This window comes from Notolepis coatsorum, assembly GCF_963971535.1.
Source record: "Notolepis coatsorum genome assembly, chromosome: 7".
In the NCBI taxonomy this organism is placed as follows: domain Eukaryota; kingdom Metazoa; phylum Chordata; class Actinopteri; order Aulopiformes; family Paralepididae; genus Notolepis; species Notolepis coatsorum.
This window is the reverse complement of record NC_140171.1, coordinates 128,785,296-128,806,181: the sequence shown is the minus strand read 5'-3', so window position 1 is coordinate 128,806,181 and position 20,886 is coordinate 128,785,296. Positions and strand designations below refer to the sequence as shown.

Below are 20,886 nucleotides of genomic sequence, written 5' to 3'. Positions count from 1 at the left end.
TCATTTATTAGTCTGTTTCTTTGCAGTTTGAGTTCAGTCATGTGGGCTTGGAGTTCACTGCTTGAGCCTTTGGAAAGCTTTGACTGACTTTTATGAAACTCAGAGCATTTTCATAGTGGTCAATATTCCGGAGTGCATCCATGGCTCAGCGTGATTACCCTGGTGGTTCTTAGGGGGGCCATGTCGTCATTGTTGAGAATTTGGTTTTGAAACCAAGCCATGTTTCTTCAACTAGTGTACCACTGAGCTCTTCTGACCAGTCCAGGCTCTCCAGTTCTAAGTTAAAGGCCTTGCTAGAGTAGGTTTTGATTTCGCCCTTTCGAACAGGATTTCAACCAATACAGTTTCAATTGATTCATGATTCAGGTCAGTTCTGTTAATGAATTTGGTGTCTTTATGTATATACATGCAGACACCACCTCCATGCTTGTTCCTGTCATTCCTGATTATTGAGTAGTTTTCTAATTCTATCTCAGGGTCAAGTACAGAATCATCAAACTTCGTTTCTGAGAAGCACAGTATGTTTGCCTTACCATTAATGAATAATTGTTTGATTTCATCCAGTTTGTGTCTAAGGCTGTTTATGTTCAGGTGGAAAATGTTTATTCCATTTGCATTTGTTATTTCGTTGATATTGTCCGGTTCGAAGTATTGTTCATTTGTGTTCTGTTCATCAGGGGCTTTGTTGTCGTGTGTGGGGATGGGGGAGGGGGGGGTCCTTTGTTGATGTGATATGCTACTGTAGCTTGAAGGCTAGCTTGCAGGCTAACGGGCGAGTCCTTGTTGTTTATGTCGACGTCCCGCGCCGATTTGGGCTCCACGGTTGCAAGCTCCGGTTCTCTCCCTCTCGTCTCGGCCTCTCGTCTGTTCATCTGCAGGGGCTTCGGTATGGGGATGTTGCCGCTTGCTGGTCAGTGGTCGGCTGGTGCAAATTCAGCGGCAAAATCAACCATGTCAGTCTTGTGTATGTTAACCTTAACAGTTAATGTTACTTGAGAGCAAATGCTGGGAGGAGATCAAGTATTAGTATGTTGTTCCAGTAAACATGGTCAACACAACCAACTTGTTTAGTCCATTACGTTTGGGAAATAGGACTGGTATGCATTGTACTTGGTATAAAACACCTTAATGTACTACTGACATGTGGTTCTTTCTCTATCTATAGATCCCTCATTCTGGCACTGCTAACAACACAGACAAATAGGATTGCAACATGTCAAAAGCAGGGAGTGCAACATGTCAAAATCAAGTCTCAAAATCAAGTCTCTGCTCCAAAAGATTGTCCATGAGACCCCAAGCACTGCAAGCAGCTCATCATCATCATCATCATCATCATCATCATCATCATCATAAAAGATGATCCTTTGGATTTATGCGTCTCAGACTAGAAGCTTCTCATTACAAGAGAATGACTCCAAACCACCTCCACTTCACTTCTAGAAACATACCATTGATGGTATTTTTCCTCCAGTCTTTGTACAGGATAGTCCCACCAACTGGATGACGTATAGTCAGTTGATGATGCCAGCAAATGTGTTGATAGGTAGAGGAAGTCCTTTGTTCATGTATTTGCTTAGTCCAGCATCTTTGTCCTCCTCCCCCAAGCTGAATTTGGATCTCATGGTTTTCTGGACGCAGTACCCAGGATCAAGACAGGGGGCGATATCAATGCTGTAAGACAGATCGACACATTTATAATAAATAATACAGACAGGCTGCTTACTGAATCATTCCCAGAGAACTCAGTTTGCTATACACAGCAACTTAAGTTTTCAGATATTTCGAACTGAGCGACAAACCAGAGAGGCTGTTGGCCAGACAGTTGAAAGGAGCACAGGCGAGCCGTGCAATCCACAAAATCTTATCTAAAACAGGTGATTTGTTAACTAACCCTAAGGAAATAAACAACCGCTTTAAAGAATTTTATTCAGAATTATACAAAACAAAGTCTCAGGCCACTAACGCAGACTTTACACTTTTTTTTGACTCCCTCAACCTGCCAAAACTGGATGAGTCATCCAGGTTAGAACTCGATTCAGATTTTTCAGAGAGTGAGCTAGTTGAGGCAATTAAGTCATTCCCCTCTGGTAAGGCAGCAGGCCCAGACGGATTTGGCTGTGGATTTTACAAGACATTTCACAAGACACTTGCCCCAATCCTACTCAGAATGATCAATGACTTCATTAAGAATAACAGATTTCCGAACTCTCTGTATGAAGCAAATATATGTATCTTACTGAAGAAGGGCAAGGAGGAAACAGAGCCTGGGAGCTACCGGCCCATCGCCCTCCTTAATTTTGATCAAAAATCGATCACAAAAGTATTAGCCAATAGATTAGGGAGACATATTCCATCAATTATACACCCTGACCAAACAGGGTTTATCCCAGGCAGATTTTCATTTTGTAATGTGCGTCGGCTCCTGAACAATGTTTATACTAACCACGAGGACAACTCCAGAGCGGCCATTTTGTCCTTAGATGCAGCCAAAGCGTTTGATCAAATAGAGTGGCCCTACATGCTCGAGGCACTTAAAAGATTTGGATTTGGAGACTCTTTTATTGCATGGGTCAAAATACTATATCTCTGCCCGACATCCTCCATCCTCACTAATAATGATAAATCTGGACCTTTTGACTTGCAACGTGGGGTCCGACAGGGCGATCCGCTTTCTCTCTTACTATTCGACGTTGCTCTGGAGCCCCTCGCAATAGGAATCAGGAGCCACCCCAATATCAGAGGCATTAAGATAGGGGACATGGAAAGCCGGGTGAGCCTTTACGCTGATGACACATTGTTATATCTTTCAGACCCAGAAACCTCTGTTCCTCCCTTGTTAGATTTCATTGAATCATTTGGTAAGCTTTCTGGCTACACAATCAATTGGGGTAAGAGTGAGTTCATGCCTCTCTCGGGCGGCCTGAACTCAGACTTTCTTAAGGCTCTACCATTTAAAGTAGTAAATGACCATTTTTCATATTTAGGACTCCGAATATCTAGAAATCCCAAACTCTTATTTAAACTTAACTATGCTGACATGCTCACAAAGTTAAAACTCAACATAGAGAAGTGGAGGACCCTGCCCTTATCTATGGTGGGGCGTATTAACGCAATCAAGATGGTGTCTCTTCCTAGATTCTTGTATCTATTTCAAAATCTGCCAATCTTCCTCACTGCAGCATTCTTTAAGAAACTACTCTATTATTTTCCCATTTGTATGGGGATATAAAACCCATCGCATATCAAAAGGGAATCTGCAGAAGCCAACACAGGAGGGAGGCCTAGGCCTCCCTGTATTCAGGAATTATTATTGGGCAGCCAATGCTAGAGCTTTGACCTATTGGCAGAGGGGACTCTCGGGTGAGACACCATCTAATAATTCCCCCCTGTGGCTAAACATTGAAGCCACAGCAGTAAAAGGCTCCTCTCTCTGTACTTTACTTTTTTCTAAAACAGAATCCCCTCAAAAGCTAATTGATAATTTTATCTTAAGGAACTCACTTAGGATTTTGAATCAGATAAGAGGTGTTCACAAGCCACCAAATGTCTGTATGTATACCCCTATATGTCATAACCACTCCTTTTTGCCATCTCGGACAGATGGGGCATTTGCTGTCTGGAGGGACAAGGGACTCACAACCCTTGGAGACTTGTACATAGACAAACAGTTTGCATCATTCGACCAACTGAAAACAGAATGTAACATTCCTAACTCCCACTTTTTTCGATATCTCCAAATCAGACACTATGTCAAAGAAAAAATTCCACATTTTGAAACCATGCCAGAGAATTGCCCAATTCTATGATCTCCTGAAGCTCCCTCCAGACTCCAGACACCTGATATCTCGCTTTATGTCCCTGTTTTCCACCTCTGTGTCCACTGACCATCTGAGAGATGCCTGGTCCACTGAGTTGAATCTAGAGGTGTCTGAGAACATATGGAATGAAGGTTTGACTAGAATCCAAACTTGCTCGATCAATGCCAGGTACAAATTGATTCAATTTAAAGTCATCCATAGACTCCACTATTCAAAGACCAAACTACACAGAATTTATCCATCTCTTTCTCCATTATGTGACAGGTGTAAAGTTGCAGAGGGCTCTTTAACACATCTCTTTTGGCTCTGTCCTCATTTACAAAAATTCTGGGGTGAAATATTCCAGTGGTTTTCCAAGGTCTATGGAAAGGACATTCCCCCTGATCCAGAGTTGGCACTCTTTGGGTGTTCAGAGACCGCCTTAAGGTACACGAGGGAGGAACAACAGACACTAATGCTCGGCATGGTAGCTGCAAAAAGAATGATTCTAACCGATTGGAAATCACCTACACCCCCGTGTTTCCAGAAATGGCTCAATGAAATGATCACAATCATACAGATGGAGAGGATCCGCTATTACAGATCCAAAGAGCACAACAGGTTTTCGGACATATGGAGCCCATTCATTGACTATCTGAAGGACAAAAAACTGCACTCTGCAGAGACTCACCCCTGTATATCATGTTTGACCTGCACCTTGTAACACCTGGCTATACAACACACTTTTATGCTTTGAGTTAAGTCACACTGTTATTTTATTTTCCTGTCTGGCAGTCTTTTTCGTTTTTTTTTCTCGTTTTGTTATGTCTGTTTATTTTTGTTCTGTCTCCTCCTTTTTGTTTGTCTGTTCTTGTCTAGTAAACTGAGAAATAAAGTATTTAAAAAAAAAGTTTGCAGATATTTTGGACATGATGCTGAAAAGCAACAATATGCCTACTGTACAACAGTTAGCTAGTATATTAGTTAGACTTAACATGGGACAACATTGTATTTATAATAATACATACAATACCCCTGCAACAAAAAATTAGGTTACACTAACAAAGTATTTTTTTGTGTGAAGCACTTCTATGGCCAACATTGGACCTCATGATCGAAAAAGTGTACGTAACTATCTTCGTAAGAAGTTTGTACGGGGGCGTACAACCACATAACGCGATGAGTCGCGGCACGGCCGACCCGGGTTCGATTCCCGGACCCGTCGTTATTTGCCGAATGTCTTCCCCCCACTCTGTCTCCCGTTCCTCCTCTCTCTCTCTCTACTGGACTGCCCAGTACTAAAAAGCGATAAATGCTAAAAAATAAATCTAAAAAAAATAAAAGTTTGTACGAACAAATTTACGAAAATCCTCCTCCGGATGCCTGAACATGTGAAACGGTCTTCGTAAGTGGCCAAAATGATCGCAGCTGGGTTCCCATGAATGAAGTAAGTCACTCATTCTTAAACTGGAAGCGCGTTCTCGTACACCTGAATTTGCATACAGAAAGGAGTCCACAGGCAACGCAAAAGCGACTGATCAAAATTAGATTAGATTAGATTAAAATTAGGGATGTCCGATATTATCGGCCGACCGATATTATCGGCCGATATCGGCAGTAAAATGTGATATCGGAAAATATCGGTATCGGTAAAAAAAAAAAAAAAAACAATAAATTTTTTTTTTTTTTTTTTTTTTTTTTTACATTTATTTAACCTTTATTTACCCAGGCAAGCAAGTAAGAACCAATTCTTATTTTATTTATTGTCAAAAGTATGCATGTTGGTTTAAAATGTTCATTTTTACTTTTTTAATTATCATATTTTGCACAGATAATGCTTACATTTAGAAAGCCTTTTGAATGCATCCAGTGAAATTATTAGTTACCTGAAATTATTCAGTTTTTTGGGGGGGAAACCCTGCATATATCGGTATCGGTTGATATCGGTATCGGTATCGGTATCGGAAATTGGAGTTGGACAATATCGGAATATCGGTATCGGTAAAAAAGCCAATATCGAGCATCCCTAATTAAAATGTATTGTCATTACACAGTATTATACAAGTACAGTACAACGAAAATAAGTTTGGCATCTAACCAGAGTAAAATGTAACAGTAAAGTTCAATAGTAATATACAATGCACAGGTGATTAAACTGGTTAAAGGCTTCATTTGGGGGAAATCATGGTGATTGCGTTCACGTCGATTCTACAGACATCCTCGGAATTAAATAATTATAATAATAAATACGACTATATCTGTATCATTAAAAATTACGTTTTACATTTATAGTCATGAATCGTGATGTCAGAAAATGTATAAATAAATAAGAACTAAACCCAATTGCGCGGATATAGCTATAGTGGAATAGACTGCATTAATATTCCATATACCGTCTCCGCAGGTGGCCAGCAGCATGCAACAAGACGGTATATCTTGTATATATCAGTCTGTCCGACTTACGTCTGCTTTTCGTAAAAGCTGCGAGTTCGTAAATCCTGTTTGTAGCTAAGAACAAATCTACGAAAAGAAACTGTTCGATCATGCGGAAAAAAGCCCAAGAACTTTGTAAGTCGAATTACGAAGAAATTTGTTTGTAACTGTCTCGTAAGTCCGTTCGAGCATGAGGTCTATTGTCACTAACTCAGTCAGTCAGTAAATTAGTCAGTTATTCTCTCCCGGTTAGCCATTCTGCCCCTTGTGCCGGCTTTTTAAACTATGTTGGAAACCACAGCAGGCATCTACATTCTGGTAAACAGCCCATCATTCTAACCACCAAACAGTTGTGACCTTAAATAGCTGTAATGTGTGGGGGCGGAGCTGAGCGATCATGGAGTAGACGTGTTTTCACATGAGCTCCCTTCTACCGTGCTGAATATACGTTTCTCCCCATTAGTCTTTATTTTATTTTTATTTGTTTTTTATTTGTTTGCTAGGTCGTCGTGTTTAGTATACATTCGTCAACTTTTTTCGACTTTCTACGATGGCGGGGGTGGAAACCAGAGCCATGAAAGAATTAGGCACGACACCGACACCGCCGAGCATGGCCGTACCGTCTCCCGCTGTCGGGGAGTTAAGCGAAGCTGTGCTCTTGGTCATGACCAAGCTACACGCAGACTCTGAGACACGCATCGCTGAAGCACAGAAGAAAGTACACGCAGACTCTGAGGCACGCATCGCTGAAGCACAGAAGAAATTGTTGGCGGATTTCTGTATCAGCCTCCGTCGTGAGATATCAGAAGAAATACGGCTGGCGGTAGTCCCGCTGACAGACAAGATGGAGACGATTCACGCTGCCTCATCGGCTAATGCTAACGAACTAGCCATGCTAACGACGGAGGTATCATCACAATGTGAGAAGATGGCGGGTCTTGAATCCGCCCTGCTGGCTAGGCAGGCTGAAGTCAACAAACTACAGTCGGCGATGGAGGAGATGCAGTCCCGGGATAGACGCCACAACGTCAGGATTGTTGGAGTACCGGAGACCAGCGGTGAAGGCCGTCTCTCTGAGACCATGCCCGAACTGCTGCAGAAGATACTAGGGACGGACGTCCTCCCCTCGCCTCCTATCTGTGAGTCGGCCTATAGAGCGGGCAGGTTTTCTCCCGGCGTGAACAAAGAACCGAGGCCCATCATAGTCAAGCTGAACAGACTCCAACAGAGAGAAATCATCATGCGGTCGGCTCGTACCAGAAGGGGTACTCTGAGGTTTGGCGATCACAAAGTGGCCATTTTCGAGGACTTTACACCGGAGGTTCAAGCTCAGAGAGCCGAGTACAAGGTGGTCCTGACTAAGCTATGGAGACTAGGCCTGAGGCCCACGTTATTCGCTCCCGCGAAACTATCTGTGTTGGAGAAGGTCGGTGGTCAGCGTTTGTTTTGGTCGTTGGCTAAAGCGAAGGAATATCTCGCGAAGACACCCGAGTCTGTTGCTTGATATCTATGGAGGGTGAGTGACTTGGCGGTTTGGGCCTATATACATTGATTAGGTCGACTATTCACAAACACTTGCTGTCATGCCCAGACATGCTAACTGTCCTCTGCCCATCCAACTAGCGGGGCTTCCCAATGACTTCTGTTACTTGCTAAAGCTGACCTCATGGTCGTACTTGTGTATCGCCTCTTTGGAAGCTAACGAGCTAGCTGAACAATGTACATAGTAGGCTAACGTGCTATCCGGATTCGTCACTAGCTTACGCGCTAGCCTCGGGCTAGCCAGCGGGCTTCGACTATGGTCTGCGCTGAGACATTCGTTAATGGTTACGTATTTTGGTTGCTGTTGCTGTTCAAAGGGACATTGGTTTGCACAGTTCAAGAGTGACCGAGTCCCTAACTAACTTCTGGTATGCTTTTTATTTTTATATCCAGGTTGTTTTGAGCTTTGGTGATCCAAGTAGATGCCAAGGTCGGTTGAATATGCATAAACAATATTTGATAACAGGTTGGGTCGGGTATGGCTTGCACTTAATGGCTATATGGTTATATGGCTTGCACTCTAGCCATGACCCTCTCTTCCTTTTTTTTTTTTTTTTCTTTCCTATTGTCGCTGTTTTTATGTCATCTATATGCGCGATTTAAATGTGATCCGGTTCTACCTTGGACTAACTACTGACTCGCCTTAATTTTGTTTTGAATTTTCCGTGAGGCACTTATGCTATAACGTTGATACATTAATATGCAGACTCCAGGGTAGATGGTTACAGGTTGATGCTGAGTAATTATATAATAATTAGTGTCGCTGTTTTAAGGGCAATTGAATGAGCAATTAACCTGTGACCCGAACCTGCCTTGGACTATCGGCTGGGATGCTTTAATTTAATTTCGTATTGAATTTTCCTATATGTTTTAATGGCATTTGAATGAGCAATTTAAATGTGATCCGGTTCTACCTTGGACTAACTACTGACTCGCCTTAATTTTGTTTTGAATTTTCCGTGAGGCACTTATGCTATAACGTTGATACATTAATATGCAGACTCCAGGGTAGATGGTTACAGGTTGATGCTGAGTAATTATATATTAATGGCTAATTTTTCCATTATAGCTGTCATGTTAGGGCCAAGGCTCACGTTGGCTCTCGACCGAATATACATAAAATATGTGATAACAGGCTGGCTTAGGTTTAGCTTTGCTTGCACTTTAGCCATAACCCTCTTTTTCCTTTTTCTATTATTGTCGCTGTTTTAATGGCATTTGAATGAGCAATTTAACTGTGATTCGATCCTACCTTAGACTAACTGCTGATATGCTTTGATTTTGTTTTGAATTTTCCTTTTTCCATTTATACTATAATGTTGCAACATTAATATGCAGACTACGAGGTAGTTGGTCACAGGGTTGATGCTGAGTAATTATATAATAATGGCTAATTTTTCCATTATAGCTGTCATGTTAGGGCCAAGGTTCATGTTGGCTCTCGAACGAATATACATAAATATGTGATAACAGGCTGGGTCAAGTTTAACTTTGCTTGCACTTTAGCCATAACCCTCTTTTTCCTTTTCCTATTATTGTCGATTCTTACATAGGTTATGTCATGTCAGCCGTTGTGCCTGATCAGAGGGACTGCTTCAGGGGTGCACTTTAACCATAACCCCTTTTTTCCCTTTCTTATTTTTGTCATTGTTTAATTGACATTGTTCACACAATTTTGCACAATTAACCTGTGACCCGATCCTGCCTTAGACTATCGGCTGGGATGCTTTAATTTAATTTTGTTTTGAATTTTCCTGTACCCATTTGGGCCATAACATTGCGACGTTGAAGCGCAGATTCGGAAATAGATGGTTGCAGGTTGATGTGAGTTATTATTTAATAATGGCTATTTTTACCATTATGGTTGTCTTATGTTAGGGCCAGTGCTCAGGTGGTTTTCGACCGATATCTTTATTGAATTTAATTTTTATTATTATTTGTGTTTATTGGACTAGTGGGGGTTTACTCAGGGGTTTAACTAGAGGGGGGTGGGAGTGGGAAGCGTCTTATTGATCCATGTCTCTAGTGGGAAGTGATAGGAAGATGACCATCCTCAGTGGGTGGGGCATAGGGTGGGGATTGGAGAGTGGGTATAGAGGAACTTATAGTAGGACGGGTGGGTTAGGGTTTAGAGTAGAAGGGGGGGGGGCTGTAGCTGGGGTGGTATTTTTATGTGTTCTATGTACTGTTGTCTTATATATGTGTAAGTGTTCCTCCTCTGAACTCCTGGGATTGACCGTCCGGGCCCGCCGGGATCGGCACCTCTGTACTCAGCCTGGCTGCACGGGTATGTTCTCTACGCACTTATACAAGCTCGACCATGGCTAAATTGAATATTTTAATTTGGAACGCAGGAGGGCTTAACGCCCCACACAAGCGTGCCAGTGTCCTTTGGCTATTGAAGAGGAGAAATATTGACCTTGCTCTCCTTAGTGAGACGCATTTAATGGTAGGTGACGTGTCAAGACTGGCAAATCGGCAATATCACGTTATCTCCGCATCCTCAGCCGATGATAAGACGAAAGGAGTAGTCATAGTTACAAGACGTAACCTTGATATCAAAATCTTGGATGTATGGTCGGACACGGAGGGAAGGATTACTATAGCAAAAGTTGAATTCTTGCATAGGAAGATGGCTATAATAGCATTGTATGCTCCTAACACATTTGATTCAGCGTTCTATAATACAATCACGAAGAATATGTTGGAACTTAATGGATACGCTCTCATTGTGGGTGGCGATTTTAATGCGTGCTGGGATGCGGAGATGGATAGGTCTGGGCCCTCTGAAACGAGCGACCAGAAACGGGCCTCTAAGGCCCTCAGGATGTGGGCCAAAGACACGGGGCTCTCAGACCTCTGGCGCTTATGCAACCCCACCCTCAGAGATTACTCTCACCTGTCAGCCAGACACAAAAGCTTCTCTCGAATTGACTATGCATTCGCGTCCCCTAATATGTTTGATAGTTTCGATGTCTCATTGGTTCCCTTGGCTCTCTCAGACCACAAGGGGATTTTCCTTACGGCAACCTTTGGCAGGCTCTCCGCAAGAGCTCCCAGATGGCGTTTTAATTCGACCTTGCTAAAGAACGATGACTTCTGTTCTGAGTTCAGGAGTAAACTAGCTGAATTTTTGCAGATCAACGTTGGCACGGTAGAAGACCCTAGGGTCCTGTGGAACGCATTGAAAGGATTCATCAGGGGTCATGTCACACTATTTGCCTCCAATTTGCGAAAATCCCGGTCAAAAAAGCTAGAAGGACTGGAATCATTATATGCGGACCTATACGCATCCTTGCAAACTGACTATAATGAACGACTAAACACACAACGTAAGATAGTCAAAAAAGAAATAAACTCCATACTTAAACAACAGTCTGAGTTCTTAATACATAGGACAAGACAAAATTACTATTTTCACGGCTCCAGACCTAGCCATCTATTGGCAATGAAAATACGCTCAAATGATCATTTCTCAGATATCCCCTCGATTAGGACGAGCCAGGGTGCAGTCACTACTGATTCGAAAAAGATCAATGACACTTTTAAAGAGTTTTACTCACAGTTATATAGCTCAGAGGGTAATCTGGATGACTCTAGATTTGAATCGTTCATTGGCGGGCTTGAGATACCCCACATTTCTGAGGAAGAGGCCAAGGAACTGGGGAGACCGATTACTCTCGTAGAATTGAGGGAGACTATTGTTGAAATGCAGAGGGGTAAGGCGCCAGGCTGGGATGGTATTCCACCCGAAGTGTATTTAGCTTTCTGGGACCAACTGGGTCCATTGATGCTCGATATGATCAATTACGCTATCGAACAAGGGGAGTTCTCAAGAGATGTCAATATGGCGTTGATTTCTTTACTTCTCAAAAAGGACAAAGATCCCAATGATTGTGGTAGCTATAGACCCTTGAGTCTTCTCGGGGCCGATTTAAAGGTGTTTGCCAAGGTGCTGGCCCGTCGCCTGCAGAGATTTATGTCTGTATTGGTACACTGCGATCAAACTGGTTTTATCCCGGGGCGTCTGGCTGCAGATAATCTTAGGAGGCTGTTGCATGTAATCGATAACAGTAAAGACAATACAACTCCATCCACAGTTCTGTCTTTGGATGCCATGAAGGCGTTTGACAGACTTGAGTGGTCATACCTGTGGAAGGTACTGGAGGTCATGGGTCTTGGAAAGAGTTTTATTCATATGATTAAAGTCCTGTATGCCTCGCCGTCTGCGATGATACTGACAGGCAAAAACTGTTCCACACTCTTTCCAGTCTCCAGATCTTCTAGACAGGGTTGCCCTCTGAGCCCGGGACTGTTCGCGCTTTCCCTCGAACCTTTGGCTCAATTTATTAGGCAATCGGAGGACATCGTCCCCATAATGGTCAACAATACTCCACACAAAATTGCTCTCTATGCGGATGACCTGCTGATTTTCATGGACGACCCCTCCCGGTCGGCCACAAAATTATTGAGGATAATCGACGACTTTGGTAAATTGTCAGGTTTTAAGATTAACTGGAACAAATCAGCCTGCCTACCTCTTAATGAACTGGCCAAGGCGGTACGACTACCAGCTGATATCCCCATAGTAGAACATTTTAAATACCTGGGCATAGAGATATTCCCCACGCTGAACCAAACTACTAAGTACAACTTCACGGGTACTTATGATAAAATACGCCAGGATCTAGACAGGTGGTCGTCCCTTCCTAACTCCTTACAAGCCCGGGCTTCCATAATCAAAATGAACATCCTGCCTAGGATAAATTTTATTAGCTCAATGCTCCCCCTGCCCCCTCCAATAGACCACTGGCGCAAGGTACAATCGATGGTATCTAAGTTTGTCTGGAATAACAAACGCCCGAGAATCAAAAGGGCTACTACTCAACGTAGGAAACAAGATGGGGGCCTCGCAATCCCTGATTTTAAACTTTATTTCTGGTCCTTTTCACTGAGACCTCTGATGTGCTGGCTAGACCCTGTAGAGGCTGTATCGTGGCGCTCCTTAGAAGCGGCGGCGGTGTCTCCGCTAAGATTGCAGGATGTAGTGTACTCCACTGTCTCTATTGCGAAATGCCGGCTGAGGTATGGACCGATCATAACTCACGTGATCCAAACGTGGCGTAATGTACAGAGGTCGTGTGGGGTTAAATGCCCTTGGCACCTGGACTCTCCAATTTTTAATAACCAGCAATTACTTGTTGGACACAAGCCGGTTAATATTCCTCAATGGCAAAGGAGGGGAGTGCATACTCTGGAGGATATTTATGATAAGAACGGCCTCCGTGCGTTTCAGGACTTAAGAGAATTTTATGATCTTCCCGGCGAGTCCTTCTTTCTTTACCTTCAACTAAGGTCAGCACTGAGGGCGCATGGCGTACCGTGGGCTCAAGCTTTGCAACCACACCCCTTCCTCAGGCTCATAGTGGACAGAACGACATCCAGAGGGTTTGTCTCAGACTTTTATACGCTCTTAATTCAATCCACGTATAAAAATTTATCATTGGATACAATCTGGCGTGTGGATATCCCGGAGTTGGACCCCGAGTTTGACTGGGATGATGTTTGGGCAAATGTGGCATTATCTTCCCGCAACCCCAATCACCAGCAAATTAATTTTAATTACATTCATAGGACCTATCTTACACCTAGGAAGCTATTTGCTATGGGACTGATAACCGACTCTCGGTGCACTTTGTGCTCTCAAAAGGCCACTGGCACTTATATGCATATGTATTGGGATTGCCCACCAGTGGCCCGTTTCTGGAGGTCAATAACGGACAAACTTTCAGATCTGTGTGGCTTAACTATCCCATTCACAGCTGTTACGCTACTCCTGAACGATATAACGACACTACCCGCGTCCGTACAACTGAAAAGGGTTGTCCTAGCGGGTGTCACAGCAGCGAAGAAGCTTATAGCAATGAGATGGAAGGAGCCTGAGAAGCTGACAATGATCAACTGGTCCCTAACTCTATTGGATGTGATTTATCTTGAGATATCCACGGCTCGGGTGATTGGGGTGGGGCAGGCTGGCATTGACCTGTGGTTCGCAGCAGCTGAGAAGGTAAAGACCGCCGTGTGCGGCTGAGCGGGGTTGGGGCGCTTGATCGGGGGGGTCCGGCGGTCTCTGGGGAGGGGGAGGAGGAAATGTCTTGTCTGTCTTGGTTTTTGTCTTGTCCTTCTTAACTTTGGCTGGGGGGATTTTAGGGGGGGTTGGTATTTAGCTATTCTGCGCTATATGTCAATTCACATGCCATCTCCCCAAGGGACTAATATTGGCAGACTGATTGACCTGTCAACCAACTTGGAAGAGGAATTTCTTTCTTCTTACACTTTACCGTCTGCGAGTTTGGCAGTCTTGAACATGTGTAAGGGACCTAGGCTATCTACAGTAAATCTGCGACAACACTCTCATAAACAATCTTTTAAGTCACTCCACTTTGTAAAGGTGGGGAAAGGTTGCCATGTCTTGAAGACCCCTTTTTGTTATTGAAGTAGCCACCTATATTTGATAGGTTGGACGCTGTTTCTTTTTCTTTTTGTCTTATAATTTATTATTCTGTATTATTATTGTTTGTTATTCTCCTGTGAAGTTATGTTTTTTGTTACTGTGGTTATTGTGTTGTCCTGTTTCATGTAATTAATAATAAAAAAAATTTGATCAAAAAAAAAAAAATAGCTGTAATGTTAATTGCTAATTTTGATTCAATACCATAGTCCCCTCCATACTCATAGCCAAGCTCAGGGACCTGGGCTTGGGCTATGACCTCTGCCAGTGGGTCTTGGACTTCCTGACTGGCAGACCCCAGGTGGTGAGAGCAGGCAACTGCACCTCCTCATCCATCACCCTCAACATAGGGGCCCCCCAGGGCTGTGTTCTGAGTCCCCTCCTCTACTCCCTGTACACACACGACTGTGTGGCTCAGCGGAGTAGCAATACAATCGTCAAATTTGCTGACGACACAGTGGTGGTGGGCCTGATCTCTGCCAACGACGAGAGGGCCTACCTGGAAGAGGTCAAGGTCCTGGCGGGATGGTGCCAGGAAAACAGCCTCTCCCTGAACGTCAGCAAAACAAAGGAGATGATTGTGGACTTCAGGAGGTCGGGGGTCAAGGACTACAGCCCCCTCAGCATCGACGGGGCACCGGTTGAGAGAGTCAACAGCTTTAAGTACCTCGGAGCCTACATATCCGAGGACTTGACATGGACCACACACATTAACAGTGTTGTGAAGAAGGCACGACAACGCCTCTACTTCCTCAGGCGCCTAAGGAAGTTCCAAGTCAGCCAGAAGATCCTTAAGAACTTCTACTCATGTACAATAGAGAGCATCTTGACCGGCAACATCACCTCCTGGTTTGGGAATAGCACTGCACAAGACCAAAGCAGACTACAAAGAGTGACACGTTCAGCCGAACGCACAATTGGAGGGGGGCTCCCCACCCTCCAGAACATTTACTACAAGCGTTGCAAGGGCAAGGCTAAGAGAATCATTAAAGACTCCAGTCACCCGAACAACTGCCTCTTTGAACTGCTGCGGTCAGGCAAGCGATACAGGAGTCTCAAGGCGAGCACAGAAAGACTCAGAAGAAGCTTCTATCCCCAGGCCATCAGGCTGCTAAACGAACAATGAATGAACACTACACAACAACAACCACCAAACGCACATAGCACACACATCCACACGCACACACTCACTTTAAACAAACACACTGTAGCACCCACTCCACACACTTATAGCACACACCCACTTTAAACAAACACACTGTAGCACCCACTCCCCACACTTTATATTTATGGATGAAGGATTGCACTACAACTCGTACACCTTACTGTAAATTGTACCTAAAATTGTACCTCATCCCATTTCTGCTTTGCACTAGATAGTACTGTACATTAGTACACTGCATAGTATTGTGTATTGTATATTATATGGTAACTCAGAACATTGTACATATGTCTATACCGAACACTGTGACCTCATTTTCTTCTTCTAAATTCATGCTATATTATGTTATTATGTTATTTGATACTATCTTGTCTAGCACAGTCTCTGGAGCGTAACAGTAAGAAGCATTTTGTATGAAAGTATTCTGTACTTCTGTATGACAACTATTAAAGAACTTGAACTTGAACTTGAATTGCACCCGTAGCTACAGACCTCTGCACATCTCTGAAGGTCCTGCGAGAGTCTCTGTCCAGTGTTACAGTGAAGCACCTCTTCTCCAGAGTACGGACCTTAATGCTAGAGATCCGGACCTTGGCCTCCTGAGAATACACATTACAGCATATTTCAGACTCATTTCGTATGAATCAAATGACTAATCATCTACTCTATGAGCTCTTTTTCAGGTAGACAATCTTTGTAAGGACAGTCAACTAGACGTATTAAATGGTACATATTGTGGGAACGATATAAGAACAATTCAAGTGTTTTCTAAACTCACCGTATTGTTTTTATTTTTGTGTTGAGGTTCATTTATGGTCAGTATCAGACAGTTAAGATCTAGAAGACAGAACATAGACAACCTACAGATTAACAACTTAACTGGCTGCCACCAATCAGATAGAAGGTCAGTAAAGAAATATGACAAGTTGATTAAGTAAACAAACAAGTAGATATAAGATATAAGAAGAGTGGAAATAGAAGTCACAAAAGACAATCTAGTCAAAATCGGAAGAATTTTGTAAGTAGTGAGCTGAGGGTTGGTATTTCTTTCTGTTGTCATCATTTCAACAATAGAAGCAATGAAGATCCAAACAAAAAATGGACAGTCTTGTGTAACCTTTGACTGTTCTTACCACCTATTCGTCTAGTGATACAAAATCCAAATGACAAAGATCAGTCAGCAAGAGTAACTTTAGGGCTAACTGTCTTATTAAAAGTGCTTATGTTTTTGATTGTAAGTGGAATGCCCTCCCTGACTACCTGAGAGCACCACAGACCACTGATTATTTTAAAAGAGGACTAAAAACCTACCTCTTCACCAATGGTTTTTCTTAGTTTTAACCTTTTATACACCTTTTATACCTTTTTTTTATGCTTTCGTGCCTTGTTTTTTAATTGCCTATGTTTTTACCATGTAGCACTTTAAGATTTGGTTCCAAATGTAAAGTGCACTACAAATTAAATGTATTATTATTATTATTATTATTATTATTATTATTATTATTATTATTATTATTATTATTATTATTATTATTATTATTATTATTATTATTATTATTATTATTAAGTAGGAGTATTGTGTGCATTACATTACATACAGCACCTTCTGTTTCATTAGAAGGAATCGCACTGATCTGGGCCCCTGATGTCCTGATGGCGAGTGCCCTGTCGACATCTCTACCACTTAGTGATACCTGTAGACACACAGAGAGAGAGAGAGAGATGCTGCATCATGTGTACAAGCAACATGACCTGAAACCAAAAATTCACTCACAGGCAGGTTTATTTAAAGCTGGAACATGCAATAAGGAAGGACGAACCCTACAGGTGGCTAAGTAAATCATTACTTATTCAATGAATTACTCTTTTGCCTGTATTTTTTCCTTCCTCCTCTCTTCATCTGAAAACCATACCTTACCTTTCCTCCTACTACTTACATCTATCTACCTCTATCCACCATGTGCTTTCTACGTATCCCTACTTCATTCTCCTCCTTCAGACCAACTTCAGGCCGTCCACACCAGTCCACACCTGCCAACATCCGCTACCCATCTCTGGCCACAAATATACCTGTTATCATATGTGGGGGCTTATGGAACTGCCAATCAGCTGCCTTGAAATAAAGCAGACTTCATAACTGCCTACGCTCACAGAAATGTCCTCCAACTTCTGGCTCTCACAGAGACTTGGATAACACCTCTCACACACCCAGAACCTCCAAACGTGGTGGAGGCACTGGCTAAAGCTCAAACCATCCACTCTAACTCCAACTGTCTCATTCAGATGCAACATGCTCCTTGTCCCCCTCCACCCTCTCCTCTGACATCCTGTCAGCTCTATCCTTGAGTGAGACTTTCTCTTCTCTCCCTTCAGATACGGCAACCTCCACCCTCCTTTCAGCCCTCTTGACCTCCTTCGACAAGCTCTGTACTCTCGCCAAGAAGCCTGCCAGCCTTTCCACACCCAGACCATGGCTGACGGATGCAGTTAGAGAGGAAAGACTGCCAGAGTTGTGCCCTTCCTGCTGACTTGTTGTACACAACTTGTAACTCGCTTTGGATAAAAGCGTCAGCTAAATGACTAAATGCAAATAGGGAAAATGCCGCAAAGCCTAACAATCTCCCCACGTTGCTGTCACTTTCACTTGTCCCGTTTTACCGGGTACTGTAGGTGATAGAAACAAGAGTAATAATGCCGATATTGCCACTCTGAACAGAGCCAGGCTATGAATCCACATGGCGACACTAGAGTTTGATTTTATGGTGGATTTTGTTCTTGATTTATTGTGACGTTTCTTCTTGGCTTGTTTAACTCATTCACGGCCAACCATGACTATAGTCGGGTTATCTCGCCATGCGTTGAGCGCCAAAACCCGAGTATAGTCGGGTTTTTGATAGTTTATCGTTTTTTCTTTTATTCGATTTTTTTAATTCATTACAGTCTCACAGACCTCGGTGTATCATTGGGACTCATTCTGAGACGCCGGGAGTGCAATGCTGGCCGAATCCTGCTAGGTGGCAGTATCGCCCACCCTTTGAAACCTTATTTCACACTGTGTGTTACATTATGGAGGCCACTAACCTTCCTGTAGTTCATAAAGAGTGAGGAGGAGGCCACTAACCTTTCTGTAGTTCATAAAGAGTGAGGAGGAGGCCACTAACCTTTCTGTAGTTCATAAAGAGTGAGGAGGAGGCCACTAACCTTTCTGTAGTTCATAAAGAGTGAGGAGGAGGCCACTAACCTTTCTGTAGTTCATAAAGAGTGAGGAGGAGGCCACTAACCTTCCTGTAGTTCATAAAGAGTGAGGAGGAGGCCACTAACCTTTCTGTAGTTCATAAAGACCATCGATCCACAGGCCTCCACACTGCTCCTCTTCTGCTTGTTGTCTGTAAGCAAAGATCCATATACAGGTTATTAGTTTAGGTGTGAATGAATGAATGAATGAATGAATGAATGAATGAATGAATGAAAACTTTATTTAACAGATTGCAGAATGGGTACAATACAGTACGGCTCAATACATACAATTGTTAAGGGGATGCAGACCTGAGAAAGACGTTTGTCTTGTTTCCATCAGGGTCCCCCATTTTCAATTCATATAGACATATATGACATACATGACATACAGATAGTCAGTACTGCTACATCTATACATTTATGACATACCAGATTTGCAAATACAGTACTGTTTGTGATACAGAAGGAGTCAAGAAAAGGGAGTATATACATTTGACGTAGAAACTGTACATTGGAGGAGGTTGGGTGGGGGGGGTTGGGTACATTGGGATATTGACAACCATACTGGGTAATTTACATTGGAGGTGGTTGGGGGGGGGGGGGGGGGGGCGGGGGGCACACTGTATAAACAAGTAACACTGTACATTGAGGGGGGGGGGGAGGAGACACTGTACAAACAAACACAATTGTACATTGAACTATTGACAAAACCATACTAGGTAAATGACTGTACATTGGAGGGGGTTGGGTTAGGATATTTACAGGGGCCAGTGTTGAATTGCAGTCTCCCGTAGGTGTCCCTTGAGAGAGGTTTTGAAAGTGGGTAGTGATCCACATTCCTTTACAGCTTTGGGTAGGGCGTTCCACATTGATGTGGCATAATTGCGAAACGTGTTTAGTCCCTTATTTGAGCCGAATCTGGGTTTAACATGATTTGTGGAGCTCCCTCTGGTGTTGTGATCGTGGTATTCACTGACCTTTGGGAAGTATTTTGACATGTACATGGGTACCTTGGTCGTGTAGTGTATCTTGTAGACCAGGCCCATTGCAAGTTGTTGTACTCTGTCGTCTACTCTAAGCCATCCTAGGTTGTCGAAGTGGGCAGGGGTGAGGTGGGTTCTAGGAGTAAGGTCAAGCAGTAGTCTGACCAGTTTGTTTTGAGATGTTTGTAATTTTGTTTTTAGCGCCTTTGAGGTGCTTTGGTACCATGAGGTGCAAGCATAGTCGTAGTACCCCTGAATGAGTGCTCCTGCCAGAGTCTTCAGGGTGTTCTTGTTTACCAGAGAGGAGATCCGGTACAAGAATCGAGTTTGTTGGTTGACTTTTTTTATTACATTGGATGCCATTTTGTCACAGGAGAGATTAGCCTCTAGGATGGAACCCAGGTAGGTAATTTCATCTTTCCTTGTGACAATATTGTCACCCACTGTAACTGAGAAGCCGTCGGTCTTGCTGAGTTTGTTATTTGAACCGAAGAGAATGGACTCTGTTTTGCCCATGTGTAATGATAGTTTGTTATCAGCGAGCCATATGCAGATTCTGCCTAGTTCCGAGCTGAGGGTTTTTTCAACCTGTAACTTGTTCTTGTCAGAGACCAGCAGGGCTGAGTCGTCCGCAAACAGGAACAAGTTGCAGTCACAAGCTGACGACATGTCATTTGCATAAATTAGGAACAGTAGCGGTCCTAGTATGCTTCCTTGTGGAACACCACAGCTCACTGTGAGGGGGGGGGGATAGGGTACCGTTTACCTCCACCATCTGTTCCCTCCCCTCAAGGTAGGATTGCATCCAGCTCACTGATAGACTATCAAAACCAATTGCTTTTAGCTTGTCAATCAGAATGGAGTGATTGACCGTGTCAAAGGCCTTTTGTAGGTCCAGCATGACCATGCCGCAGTATTTGCCTGCGTCCACCTCTTGTTTGATGTGGTCATTCAAATAGAGAAGGCATGTGTCAGTGGAGTGGGATGTTCTGAAGCCAGATTGGAATTCGTAGATTAGATTTTTTTCCGCTAGGTACTTTTCGACCTGTTCGTAGACTATTTTTTCCATGACTTTCGAGATGGAGGTGAGAATAGAAACAGGGCGGTAGTTGCCTGGGTCTAATTTGCTGCCCTTTTTGTGCAGAGGGGTCACCCTCGCAATTTTGAAGTCCTTGGGGACGTGTCCCTGTTTTATGGAGAGGTTTATTATGTGTGTGATGA

The 20,886-nt window shown here is 43.2% G+C and overlaps 1 protein-coding gene across 2 annotated transcripts in view; it reads right to left on the bottom strand.

The window, feature by feature from the left end:
• Positions 1–481: 481 nt before the first annotated feature.
• The window catches only part of pik3r6 (phosphoinositide-3-kinase regulatory subunit 6), a 131,016-nt gene continuing 110,611 nt past the window's right edge, over positions 482–20,886 (bottom strand). For both annotated transcript variants that reach the window (XM_084319386.1, XM_084319387.1), the window contains 5 exons: positions 18,767–18,831; positions 17,049–17,139; positions 16,224–16,282; positions 15,938–16,044; positions 482–1,671 (listed from right to left, as the gene is read on the bottom strand). In XM_084319386.1, the coding sequence (XP_084175512.1) occupies positions 1,512–1,671; positions 15,938–16,044; positions 16,224–16,282; positions 17,049–17,139; positions 18,767–18,831 (482 nt within the window). In that variant the 3' untranslated portion in view covers positions 482–1,511. The remainder of the gene's footprint in view (positions 1,672–15,937; positions 16,045–16,223; positions 16,283–17,048; positions 17,140–18,766; positions 18,832–20,886) is intronic.